The 14,889-nt window shown below is 39.4% G+C and overlaps 1 protein-coding gene across 1 annotated transcript in view; it reads left to right on the forward strand.

Moving 5' to 3' along the window:
* The window catches only part of LOC122814280 (receptor-type tyrosine-protein phosphatase C-like), a 1,011,948-nt gene that overhangs the window by 547,772 nt on the left and 449,287 nt on the right, over positions 1–14,889 (forward strand). Inside the window, exon 8 of the mRNA XM_044086871.1 lies at positions 8,681–8,741. Coding sequence (XP_043942806.1) covers positions 8,681–8,741 — 61 coding nt within the window. The remainder of the gene's footprint in view (positions 1–8,680; positions 8,742–14,889) is intronic.

The following is a 14,889-nucleotide window of genomic DNA, read 5'->3' on the forward strand; positions in this document are numbered from 1 at the left end:
ACAATTTTAGATTGCTGTGTTTATGCACCATAAATAGCACTTTTTACAGCACTTTGGCACTTTAAGAAATGTAAATGGGAGGGTTTAATGACATCGTCCTTAGATCAGATGATCATTTTGGGCCTTATTTAAAAAAAATGCCTTTTGTTTTTAAACTTATCTGATGAAATTCATTACTATTGCATGAATGAAAGTGCTCATTTGTGGATAATAAAAGTGTTTGCAAGAACCTTGCAGCTTCTCCTTCTGGCAGCTAACATAGTTTATGTTTTACTAGTTTGCTTTTTGCCTCTGCTGCTTTGGATTGTTTATAAATGGCATGTTTGCGACTGTGCATCAGGGGAAACTGGTTACTTAGGAAGTGTGAGACATTTTTAGTGGCTATAGCTTTATTTTATAGTAATGCTGATCTAGGGACTGATTAATTTATTGAAACAGATTTAGTGACTTAAAGATAAAGGTATTAGCAATGAATCTGGCAGTCGGCACTAAATGGTAAAGCCGTGAGCTGTAGTTCCTATGGTCAGAGTTTGATTCTCTTCAGTTCTCATTTGCCTGTTGCACAACCTTAAGCAGGACCCTTAACCAGATATTACTGTGAGGGGGTTTCTGAAAATAAATTGTGTGTCAAGTGGGTCTACCGAGTCAACAAACAGGTGTTAGAGCACAACAGGCTTATGTTATAATTGTGTTAATATAAAATACAGTTATTTTAATGCTCAGTATGAAATGTTTACTTTTACCAGACAGTTTTCAAAATATGCACAGTATGTGTATATGATTTTCAGGTATACTTAAGTGGTCGATGAATCAACAAGATCAGTGGTAAGAACACTGACTACATAAGGCCAAAAAAACAAATGTTGCATTACTACTTATGCACTGAGAAAGAGTATCAGTGCATTCAAATTTCAGAGAAACAACAATTAACATTGCTTTTGCTGGAAGGAAAGCCCACCTGCACCCTCTTGAGGGGGCCAGCACCCCCCCACACTCCCTGCTAATTATGTATACTAACTCTGGGATTGTTGAACTAGTGCACTTATTGAACATCTGCATTTGTCGACCAAATATAGTCTATTAAACAGATATTGATCACCTAGCATTTTGACCAAACATCCAAATCCCATGATTTTCTTAATATGCACAGCATGTTTATATGATTAAACAGGTTTTGCAGTACAGTCCTACAGCTGGCATTGTTGAAGTATTAGATTGGAAAGTAGGATAACCTACATTGTGACATGATAGTCAGTATGAATCATATTACTACATGAGGAAACAGGCAATGAAGGTTATTTAATGAAATTCAGGAAATAAATGTTGTTTGTATTTTGGCTTTTTCCCGGTAAGGGGTCGCCACAGCGGAACTCCGGTCCGCTAATGATTGTCAGTATATTTTTTTACGAAACGCCGAGGTGACAGCTTGACTCCCAACCTTCAATGAAGGCAAGCCCATTTATGCGCGCATGTCTTTTGAACACTACCCAACCACAGGGAGGACATGCAGATTCCACACAGAAGGCACTGCCAAGCCAAGAATCGAACGGGAGAACTACTTACTGTGAGGTAACAACACTACCACTGTACCACCGTGAATTCAGGATATAAATATGGTATATAAAAAGGATACTGCCATAACATTTCACTACAGGATAAATAATTACAGAAGACATGCTTTTAATACATATCAGGACAAAAAGAAGGGGAAGTAAGCTGTAGGTTAATTGTGTAAATGCAATGAGAGCAGTGAACATAGAGTAGGTGCAAAATGGCTGCTATATGCATTCAAATTCATGGAGGCTTAATCCTGAACATTTTTGACATGCATTTAAACAGACAGGTACTTCTGAAGATAGTACAGGTACATGAGAGATGTATTTATTCTCTCTGGGAAAGGGAGACTGTGTGACATTCCAATGATGCACAACAATTCTGAGTAGTGAAATGAGATTTAAAATATCATATCAGTACATTTTAAAAGGTTACAGTTTTTAAATACTAGAGGATCTGATAGCTCATAATGGCATGGATAACCAATTTGCTTCCAGTTTGGGGAAGAAGATTTTTAAAAGGTTCTTAACTGTAGTATCATAATTCTGATTTTGCTATGCTTCTTATAGAGGACATTAATAATAAAATTGTACAAAATAGGTACTATGAAATTAATGATAATCATATAGTATGCATGCATATCAATACAAGGAATGAGTGCTATCATTAACACACTCAAGCTAGTAGATATTTTTTAACTTTATGTTAATTTTTCCTGCACTTCATGTCTATTCGTCTGGGTTATTTTAGTGCAGATCTGAGAATAATCATGAGGTTATATGATGGAACTCTGATTCACATCTCTTATACCCACTTTCCTGAGTAAATAAAATGAACAAATGTATTAAGGAAAGGATTAAAGAAAGAATTGTTAATATATAAAGAAATACTAAAATGTAAGTGTCAGAATGGATTTCTGTATTTCAGACATTATTTCTAAGCAAGTTAGGCCAGAGAATGTACTTGGATTCTTTAAAAATTATTTATGAGCAAGTTAGGCCAGAAAATGCACTTGTGTTCAGTAAAAACTTATTGTATAACTCCGTGTTGCAATTGTATATTGGAGATACCGATCTGTTTTGTTATAAACAGGTATTATGGAACTTTACTTGCCTAGGTGAAGCAGACAGAAACATGAATAGTATCTCATTGTATTTTGTCCTTTTATTACAAATTATGTAATGAATAAAGGGTTGTTGCACGAATGGAGATTACTCTGCAGTGTACAGCTTGAATTGATAACTGCATGATGTGGAGTCAGCCGATGTGCTTCTGATTGGTACTTGCATATTTTCTGTCCTTGACCTAGCACTCTTGTGTGGGGTCATTTACTGCACTGTTATAACTTGATATTACCTGTGAACCTCTGCTATCTCTGAAAAACAAAACAAAAAAAAAAATCTTGCTTTTTTCCCACTTTTCTGAGATTTAAAAAAGTTCTGTTACAGGCTTGCTGTTTCCTGAACTGTTTGTAAGTTTCTGTGAGGCCATTTTTGCTTGGGCTAAAGGAAGGTCTCTCTGTTGATCAGTGGCAGTGAATAACATTGAGCAGCCTTCCCTGCCCCCCATAGGAGTGGTTACTGACTTGAAACTGTAGTTTTATTGGCCAACAGGGGTCATTTCCAAAACTCCTTCATCTTACTCTCTTAAAACCTAGTTGCCTCGTGGTTTTGGCGTCTTTTCAGGCTTGTTGGCTGTTGGTGAAGCACCCACCAAGAGGAGAAAACGCTGAGAGAAGAAGGGAGCCACTTTTGAGATTTTAAGTATTTTTTCTCTGTTTATTTGCTAAGTTTTTCTGCATAGCTGCCTAGTTTGAGCATTTTCTGGCGTGTTAAACTTGATTTCTGCATTAGTAGCTGTATTTAGAGCACAACCAAAAGTTGTTTACTGAATTTCCTGTTTGCACTTAATTTTAAACCGTTTTTTCTCAAAACTTGCATATTTTCTGTCCTTGACCTAGCACTCTTGTGTGGGGTAATTTACTGCACTGTTATAACTTGATATTACCTGTGAACCTCTGCTATCTCTGAAAAAACAAAAACAAAAAAAAAATCTTGCTTTTTTTCCACTTTTCTGAGATTTAAAAAAGTTCAGTTATAGGCTTGCTGTTTCCTGAACTGTTTGTAAGTTTCTGTGAGGCCATTTTTGCTTGGGCTAAAGGAAGGTCTCTCTGTTGATCAGTGGCAGTGAATAACATTGAGCAGCCTTCCCTGCACCCCGTAGGAGTGGTTACTGACTTGAAACTGTAGTTTTATTGTCCGTTTTGGGTCTATTCCTGCTTCTTTCCAGCCCCTGCTATCAAGCACGCCTTAACGTGCTTTAGCACGATTTAGCGCGATTTAACGCGGAGTTGCCACTAGAACAGCACCGGGCAGCGCCAGTTTAACAAAGTTAAACTTTTTCTGGCTCCATAAAGTCTGTTCTTCAATTTTTCCCTTAGAACTGCTCTGTTAGGAACCTAAACAGTTTACACCTTCACTAAAAAGCACAGCACTTGTTCGTAATTGCTTTTTTTCTCAAAAAGCTCAGCACTTGTCTTAAAAGCATATCCCTTGTCTTATAAGCATTTTCTTTGCAGGTCAAGCACTCCTATATTATACAAATCCCTCACTTGCAAAACCCCCCAGGAGTGCCCACTTCCCTGCTAAGCCCTCTACTTTTCTGTCTCATACCAACTCATAATTCTTTCTAGCATGTCGAAGGGTCAGATGCTGGAATCCTCTCCTGCCCAGTTGGTGAATCTGGGAATTCTGAGACAATGTTACAATTGCCTCATGTACACGAACAACCCTCTCCTCCTCCCACATAACACTAACACTTGCGAGAGATGCAGCTATTTAGCCAAACTGGAGGCTGAGCTCTCTCAACTCAGGACTGGCAACACCAGGCAGGAGGAGAAGGCAACTACACACACCACAATACAAGTCTCACATAACTCAACCACACCACTGAATCAAACACATAAACACACTAAGACATACTCGGAGGCTCTGAGTAAAAATTTACCTAAACAGCAAAGGCCTCCAAAGCAGACACCCAAGCAACTGCAAACTCAAGACACCACACGAACAACACATTAAAAACAAAATCAGTGTGCAAAGCAGTTACTGCCCTGAAGGCCAAATACAACACCAAACATACTTGTCATAGGTGACTCCATAGTCAGACACACTGACGTCCCACTCACCAGGCTGAACAAGGAGAAGGTCACGGTAAGCTGCCTATCGGGCGCTAGAATCCGCCACATAACACAAGCACTCAGGTCACTCCACGGCAAGTACAAGTATGACACAGTCATTGTCCATGCTGGTGTGAACGACCTGAGACGTACCTCCCTGGACTACATGAAAAGAGACATAGAGGAGCTCTCTGATTATGTAGCCCAGGCAGGTATGACCCTGACCCTGAGCAGTATCCTTCCTTCACCACGAATGATGCCACAATATAGTGACAAGATGATCAGCTTTAACAATTGGCTTAATTTCTGGTGTCATTCAAAGGGGATCCAGTGTCTGTCTGCTTGGGATGACATGCTTGACAAGCCACGCTGCTTCGCAAGGGACGGCTTGCACCTGTCACCCCTGGGATTCCGGATATTGGCTAAGGCTCTTGCCACCCCCATAGTGCCTTTTTTAGGCAAGGCTCAAATTCTAAACCTACCACCCTAGAAAACAAAAACGGGAAGAAACTAAGGGTAATGCTGCTCAATGCCAGAAGTCTAAATCTCAAAATGCACGCACTTGAGGCCCTTCTCAGTATGGAGAACATCGATGTCTGTGCTGTGACTGAAACCTGGTTCAAGGCTCCTGAGAGCACCCCGGCACTATCAGGTTTTACCTCATATCATGCGTTCCGGCCCCAAAACCCGGACCATACCACAAAAGGAGGGGGTGTATCCATATTCATCAAGGATACCCACACCTCCAGGTTGGTGGCTACGCACAAAGCATCGGAAACCATCCAGGTGCAATTAACCATAGGCAAAACTGCTCTACAATTTGTAGCATGCTACAGGCCACCCTCTCAAACTCAGGAAACCCACACAGCCTTCCTGAAGACACTGGAGGGTATAAATGTATCACCAAACACCATCATATTGGGTGACTTCAACTACCCAAATATAGACTGGGAACATTACTCAAGCCCCAACTTTCTAGCCCAAAGGTTCCTGGAGTTCATAAATTCAAATGCCATGGAACAACTAGTCACCGTCCCCACAAGAGGAGAAAATATACTAGATCTCATCATCACAAACATGGGGACAAAATGCTCCACACCGGAGGTATATCCCTCTTTGGTGAGATCAGATCATAAACTAATCTCACTAGAAATCCACATCCCGCCCCCACCCCAAATAAAAAAGACAACAGTGAAGAACTTCTCTAAAGCAAACTTCACACTACTCAAGACAGGTGTGGTATCCTTCAAGGCCCCTGAGCCAATGGAAACCACAACCCAATCTGCGGAAGCCCTTACAAATGCCTTCTATGAACACCTTCAGGACTGCATGGATCAGGCAATCCCAAATAAAACCAAGACTCTTTCCACCAAGGGCAAACGTCCAGTCTGGTGGACCCCAGCCATAAACAAACTTTACAATAAGAGGAGAAAGCTATTACATGATAAAGCAAAATCCCAAAAAGGGAATGTATCTTTGATCAATACTAGCAAGAAACTACGATCCCTCATAAAATCATCCAAGGCAAACTTTGAGAAAAAAATTGCCATAGATTCAAAAGACAATCATAAGGCCTTCTTCAGCTATATCAGAAACCTGGGTGGAAACTCCCAGATATGCTCAGAATTAGTCCAAAATGATACAAAAATCACTGAACCCACAGACATTGCCAACATACTGGCAGACAGGTTCAGCGTAAACTTCAACCCCCTCTCCCCCCCAAAAGGAGAGATAACTATCCCAACAGAGTGTAGCCTCCCAGACATCTCAAATGCGCAGGTGAAAGCTGCTCTCTCTAAAGCTAAAAACACAGCATCAATGGGACCGGATGGTGTCCCCGGCTGTGTGCTACATGAACTCAATGAAGAACTAAACCCGCACATAAGGCAGCTGTTTAATCTTAGCCTTACCACAGGACATGTGCCCAAGGAGTGGCGTATGGCAACTGTGGTCACACTCCACAAAGGCGGTGCCTCTACGGACCCTGGTAATTACCGCCCCATGAGCTTAACAAGCCTGGTCTGCAAAGCTATGGAGAGGATCATAATGGAACTCATAAACAAGGACATAGGGGACTTGCAGACCTTGGACCCAACCCAGTTTGGCTTTGTCAAGGGCAGATCTTGCCTTTGAACTTGGTCGACTTCTTCGAAACAGTTACCAAGGCCATTGATGAGGGAAAGGCAGTCCATACAGCCTACCTTGACCTTGCAAAAGCTTTCGACACAATACCCCACTTGGGTATCATAGAGAAACTTACCAGCTTAAATGTAAACCCATATGTCACAAGATGGGTTGCAAACTGGCTAAAGGACAGAACCCACAGTGTTAGAGTTGCTGGAGCCATGTCTGACTACAAGCCGGTTACAAGTGGTGTCCCACAGGGCTCAGTCCTTGGCCCCTATTGTTCGGCATCTACTTCTCAGAAGTACAGGCAAACATAGGAGGACTATGGCTGACAAAGTTTGTGGATGACTGCAAACTGGGTGCCATAGTGGATAGTACATCGGACACAGACATCCTTCAGAGGGGTCTCACGGAAACTGATAGCTGGTGCCAGAGCCATGGCCTGAAGTTAAACGCAAAAAAGTGTATAGTCATACCCTTCATGAAAAACAAGGTAACCCCAAGCTACCATATAGATGGCAACCCACTAAGCACAGAAGAGGTTATCAGGGACCTGGGTACCCAGGTTGACAGTGGCCTCTCGTTTGACACTCACGTTGCTAAAGTGGTTCGAAAGACCTTCTACATTGCCTATCTGATCATGAAGGGATTCACATCCAGATCAAGTGAGGTCATTGTTCCCCTGTACTCTTCACTTATCAGACCAATGATCGAGTACAATGCCCCATTCGGGATGTATCTCACCTGACACCTGCAGCAATTGGAGAGACCCCAAAAGTTCCTCACCAAAAGGATAAAGGGACTCCAAAACCTGTCATATACTGCCAGACTGAAGAAACTCCAACTCTATTCAGTTGCATACCGTCTGCTCAGAGGTGACCTGTGCCTGACATACAAGGCCATGACCAACCCGGAATTAATGGACATGCTCCACCTCAAAAAATCCAAATCCACCAGAACCACTAGAGCAAGTGACTTAAATCTTAGCACGGATATAAATAGGACGTGCTGGAGGGATAGATTTATCACCCAGAGACTCCCCATGCTGTGGAATAAAATCCCGGTCTATGTGAGGCAGAGCACCTCGCTGGCACTGTTCAAGAGAAATCTTGACCGGTGGATGGGAGATCGTAGGTTTACCCCGGGAATCATCTCTGTGTCACTGCTGGACAGAGGCACAACAAACTAATGGGCACATTATTTCTAACATAAGGGGTGGCGTAAGCCACATAACTTTGGGCTAGGCTTATAAATGCCTTAGGGCAGATAGCCTAGTATAAACCTATGAACATATGAACCTATAAAACTAGTTTGTAGTCTGCTATGATTAGATTTGTCTTTGTGTAATCTCAGTAGCTATCTATACTATTCTGAACAATAAAAAATATATGTCTTACTATAAGAACAGTCATGAATCTGGAGTGCACAACATTTATCCATAGTTTATTTCTGATGATACATAATGCATAGTTGGGATGGCAAGATTAGCAACACATCCCAGCAAACTGATGCATGGATGACAGTAATGATGCTGAAGGACTACATAGCTAGTTAGCACACCTCAGTCATTACTCCCAGTCATTCACTATGGTTAAATGTAAGACTTCTTTGAATCACACTCACCCTTTTCACATTCCATTCTGCACTATTGTTAATGAAATAGTGGTGCACTGCAGGTTTTAGATTTTTCTGAATCCTGCCTGATGTGAGTAATGCACTGATGAGTCCTGTTTATTAAATTATGCTATCAGTTCTGCTTGTTTCAATTGATAATCTATAGCATACCTTGTACTATTTACTGTTTTTTTTTAATATCTACAGATTTTTGTCTACAATGGTGAGCATGCTGGACCTAGAAAAGGACATCATTTTTCTACTGGATGTAAGTTACAATTTTAACTAAATGGCCTTTTTCTAACAGGTTAGTGATTGACTCAAGTTTATGTTTTTTTAGCTACATGTTCAAAAGTGAATCAATGATGCAGTAAACAGAGGTAAATAAAAACAAATTAAATGTGAGTAATAATTAACGAACATGATAAGCACTGACATGAAACAACATTTTTTATACAAAAGCACTACCATAATAGATACTTATCAAGGCTTTTTTGAATCTTTTGCAGCATGCTATTTTATTGCATCTGTTTATTACAATACTGGTAACAGAGTGACAAATTTGAGACATTTTACCATGGAGTGCTTAATTTCAGAGGTTGATGCACCATAGAAAAATGCTTCATGGCTGTCGTAAATTGTATAGCAGGAAACAGAAGGGGATAAAGAAAGATTACTAGATGAGGGAAAAAGCTTTGCAGAGTGAGGGTACAGGAGAGTGTAGGACATTAGATGTAATAATAGTAATACAGTATCTAATAATAATAGATGCAATATTGCTAAAATAATACTTCTGTTGTATGACTAATACATTTTCATTCAATTTTTTGTTTGAGTATTTTCATTGACACAAAATAGTCTTGAAAAATATGACATAGATTCAAATGGAGATGAGAAGCAACTGCATATGAGGTTAGTCTTCCAAACATTAGTGTGCAAATGTAAAATAAAAGTTGGAAGTAACGTTTAAAAGTACTGTCTTAGATAACAGGTAGGAATAATAGTTTTCTGTCATAATAGCTACGATATCTATAATATCATGGAACATGAATGGTGTTATAAGTACAGACAAAAATCAAAGAGTATTGAATTAAAAAATGTAGGCTGCACACAGCAATGTTAAAGGAGACACTTTTGAACTGACAACGATAGGATTTCAGGATGGACATTCATTAGAATATCTTAAGGAAAAGGGAAGTGATAATAGTGATTGCCAGAGAGGCAATAGTGATAGAAGAGAGAATAAAAGATAACAGTGATAGATTTGTGGTAGTAAGAGGCTATTATTAAGGGTGGCAGATGTATTTATATTCTACAAAAACTGCTATTATGGAGTTTATTAAAAATTTCGGAGAAATAATCATCTTTCATCAAGGAATATTATTTATGGGTGGGGTCTGGAACTTGATTTGCAATAGAGAAGATGTATCAGGGAGACCTAGAAGGGAAATATAAAAAACAAAGGTAGAGTTCTGAAGAAATATATGAAAATATTTGGTATGGAAAATATGAATTCAGTAATTGGGGCTCAGACAGAATTTTCATATTATTCCCTATTGTAAAATAACTGGACTAGACTGGATAAAAATTATATTGCTCAGGATCATGTGAATGTAATTTAAATTTTGACACTCCAGTAACTATTTCAGATCATGCACTAATAAAACAAAGATAAAGAAGCAGATTACATAAGTTAAAGAGAGAGACCAGATGGCATAATAGTTAACATCCTTGCCTTCCATGCACAAGGTACAAGCTTTGATCCTGACCTCTGGTCAGTCCCTGTTTGGAGTTTGAATGTTCTCCCTGTCTCTATGTTGGGTTCCTCCCACCTCTGAAAAACATGCTGAGTGTTTTCATGTCAAACTCACCCAAGAATGGAGCTGTGTGCAGCAACACTGACTCTTTATGGTTCTCTGTAGGGAAAGAGATGTACAGATTAATCATACATTATCCTCAAAATAGAAGAAGATGGATCACAGAGTGTCAGTCATGGCAGGGATAACTACTCAACAGTGCAAAATATGGCTCTGTGTGATTCTGTCATGACAATTAATGTCACCAATGGGTAAGGGCATTTGCCAGCGATAAATGAATATGCTAACAGTGGGAGGGGGTGTCTCTACCCCTACTGGCCAGTGCGTGCCCACTATAAAGCCCAGCAGCCCTGCTTTGGCTACCTGAGATAGCTCTGTTGAGTGAAAGCAGGACATAAAACCAAACAACCTGCCAAACATGAACTAACAATTGATACACTCAGTGTAGTTTCACTGACAAGGTGGAGTTTGTAAGTGGATGACATGATGGTAAAGAAGAGGCTGGGTCTCCTATGTAAATCCAGGAGATAAGGTGCAAGGGCAGTGTAGCAAACCACCTTGCTTTGGAATCCAGAGACTACTACTCAGGAGGAGGACAAGCTAACATAGTGTTGGAACTGTGGTGAGGGAGAGGCTTCAGAACAGAGGGATGTCATCAGAATTAGTGACTTGTTCATCACAATCAGACCCCAGTCCAATGATAGGGCAGTATTCATAACATCAGTTATGATAGTTAGGAAAAGACTGCATTCAGACAACTGTTGCAGGACCTTCTAGATCAAGCAGGACAACATGAAATTGGTGGTGATAATGGGTGACCTGAATGCACATACTGGAACACACAGAACAGGATATAAGAACTGCCTGGGGCCATATGGGTAGGGTAAGAGAAATAAAGAGGGAGAGGCATTCTAGACCTCCATCTGGCAAATAGCTTGATAGTAGCCAGCACACTGCTTAGAAAGAGAGACAGTCACAAGATTCGATACAAGAGTGGCCAACATGCAATTCAGCTAGACTTCCTCCTAATATGGAAAGGGCTTTGGGGTGGAATCAGTTATTGCAATGTCATCCTGAGTGAAACAGTCAGCCTACAATACAAACCACCAGTTGCCACAATCAGCTTCAAGAAGTGGTCAGAGAAGTTAACAAAAACCAGACTGAAAACCTACAATTGACTGAAGAGCAAGCAGAACATTTTGAGGAATTACTCAGACATTTCAAGAGGAGGAAACAAGTGGAGATGAAGAAGAATGGCAGCACCTCAAAGCTACATGTGTAAGGACTACAGAACAGATATGTTGCTGAGCCAGGTAAGGAAATAAGGTACACAAGAAAGCTAGTGGTGGAAGAAAGCTAGAGGTGGAATGCAGAAGTCCAGAAAGTCACCAAAAGAAAGGATGAGTTTGGACAAAGTGGGAGACAGAAAAGCTGGACTAGACAAAAAAGGAATACTGGTTGGCTAACAAAAAAGTTTAGACAGGAGTTGTAGTAGCAAAGAACAAAGTATCGGAGGCACTCTGCCAGCTTCTTAAGACAGGAAGTTTTGATATAAAATGGTGATGTATAGTCATTCAACAGAGAAGTCTTTAAGAACAGACAGTATTTCAGTGGAAGTTTCGAAGTTTGGAGTGAGGAAACTGGTTAAAGATTTGAAAGTTTTTTAATCAGTATTTTAAAAGTGTGTGTGGAGGGGTTATTAACATTTTAAAAAAAAACTGCAGAGGCTGTATTACCCAAAGAGATTGAAGACCATCTGCTTGAGTCAGATAGGATTTTATGAGTGGTATTGATAGTATTTGCTTTCCTGATAAATTAATAAGTTTAATTAGGAGACTACATGAAGGGTTGGAAGTAAGAATTAAGGTAGGAGTTTTTTTCTCCAATGAGCTGTGTTGAATAGACGGATAAAGCAGTGGTATCCTCTTTCCCCTTTGTTATTTGCTTTATATTTACAGAAATTGTCAAAAAATAATGGCCTCACAAATTTAAAGATATAAAATGTATTATAACTTAGAAAAGTTAGGTTTGCTTGCAGATAATATTATTTTGTACTTGAATAATCAAGAAAATGGCAGTTTGATGCTGTGGAACCTTTTTCGTACAGTTAGCTTCAGGTCTCTTTAAAATATAAAATTAATGAAGATAAAGTAAAGGCTATATTGGTAAACTATGTACTCACACATGAAATGGTTCAGTAGTATAAATATTAGTGGGGGGATATGATAAGATGAAATATTTAGGTATATGGATTAAAAAGGATTCTTTGTCAGCTAAGGATATGTTGGAGGAGACTAAACTAAAGATAATGCAAACAATGAGAAACTGGAAGTTATCCATTCTGGTTATAGATAATAAGAGAAAAGCAGTGAAAATGTTTTTAGTCCCTTTAGATTTATACATATCAGGGATATTTTATTGACCAGATGAGTAGTCGAGGATGATAAGTAGTAAAGTGTTGAATGAATGTGTTTGGGAGTGGAAGAGGGCACAAGATGGGTTAGGATTGCCTAATTTGTAGGTATATTTTAGAGCTAATGTTTTAAGGCTCATATACATAACATAAACAGAAAGTTATCAATGAAAGTTGAAATGTATGATGACAAAATATATGTGGGGGGCAGTTCAAGAAAAAAGGGAGATGGAAGGATTTTGGATGCATCTATTTAAGAAGAATAAAAATAAAAAGAAGACTAAGAAAATAAAAAGAATAAAAATAACCATACATATAATAATTCTTCCCACTCTCTGCCCCCCAGCTCTTCATTTTTAGACAGCCAAAAAAAGGACTTGTTCACATGCAAATGGCTTGCTAAAACTTTGCCACATGTGAAGCACTGAATCACTGAAGAATAAACCGCATTATTATTTATGTACCAATATTGCCTCTACGGAAATAGTGCAAGAACTATACTTGCTAATTGCGACCCTTAACACCGTGTGTCTAGGGTGGTTGCCATGTTCGCACTACCATTGCTACTCTTATACAAATATTATATTTATTAGGTTGCAGAAAGTATGCTAAAAACTAAATCAACCACTGAATGGAGAAAGAAGTTTTTACCTTTAGGAATGACTACAAATAGTGGTATAGAAAATAGGCAAGTGGAGGCCAGAATTTCTGGAAAGAAATAGCAAATAAACTAAGGTATTGGGGAGAACATATCTAGTGAAAGGTAACAGAGTGGGATAAAACCATGTAGATTTTTGAGCTGCAGGTTAAAGACTGCCTTCACTACCATGGATTGCTAACAATGTATATGAAAGAAAAAAGCATAAGGAAAGCTAAGTGATAGATCAGCACAGGTTATTTTATTTTACTGTTTTTTTTTGAGACTAGAACAGAAGCTGCTGTTAAAAAGAGATAGTAGGATGTATAAAATATTGCATGCAGAGTCATAGCTGGCTCATCTACTTTCCAGTGCTAGTCCCTTATCTGGCACTGCATTCTCAGGTCTTTCAGCTCTTCAGGTGAAGAACAAAAGAAAAAAGGTCTACTCCCCTGTAGTGGAGTTTCATGCCAGAACCCAATCCCCATAGCTACCCCCTCAGCTCCTCAAGTGAAAACCAAACAAAGGAAAAAAAGTTTTGTGGCCATAGTCTGGCACTGCAAGTCAGATTCACTCTCCCTCCTCTCCACTCAGTTCTGAAGTTAAAGAGCCAAAAAAAAAAGGTTTTAAACAAACCATGAACTCATGTATACCAACTCCAAGATCACAATACCTTGGAGAAAAGGCAATATTCCAAGAAATGGCATCTCAGACGTAGTATTTACAAGTCTGATCTTTCAGGTATTCAACTTCCGCATTTCAGGACTTGGTGTAGTAGGTCCCAGCATTTCAAATGGTTGCCGTCAAAATTCTGCTCCAGGACTCTACAAGCAAGAAAGCCTGGAAGGCAGATATCATTTTACATTCCTTAGACAGCAATGTTCTTGAATACTTTTCCACTGATATCCAGAGTACTTCTGAAGATTCAGAAGGAATCCCCCAAGATCACTGTGGTGATTTCCTCCTGGCCCAGCAACAGTGGTTCTTATTCTAGCTCCCTAACAGAATGAATCTACTCCCACACAAACAAGGGTGTTTTATACATCCCACCCCCAATCACCTTCAACTGAATGAATGAATGGTAGAGTCTTAATTCTCTTTAGGCATTTGTTACTGATATGTAGCAGGTACTAATGGAGGCCTGCTACTAGAAAATTATTTATTTATTTATTTTTTAATTTATTTATTTTTTTTATATTTGTTAACCGGGTTAGTCTGGCCGAGCTTTTGGCTCATTTTCAGCAGAGACCTGGGGAGAAAAGCTCCTCAGGACTAGAAAACAATTTATTAAATTTTAATAACATAGTAGTAACAATCAGCTATAGGATCTTACAAGCAGAGACCTGGAGAGAAAAAAGCTCCTCAGGCAGTTCAATTATACAGAGTATTAACAATTGGCAGACAAGTCTGTGAGTTGTTACAAAGTTTTAAACAATCAGCAGAAGAAAATGTGACTAGTTACAATATTATTTAAGCTGCTTAAAGCAAAATGAGTTAATAGTTAGGTAGATGCTTATTTGAAGTGGGTAGGATCTAGTTGTATAGGAGT

Source organism: Protopterus annectens, chromosome 10.part0, assembly GCF_019279795.1.
Source record: "Protopterus annectens isolate FY-2018-M chromosome 10.part0, PAN1.0, whole genome shotgun sequence".
NCBI lineage: Eukaryota > Metazoa > Chordata > Ceratodontiformes > Protopteridae > Protopterus > Protopterus annectens.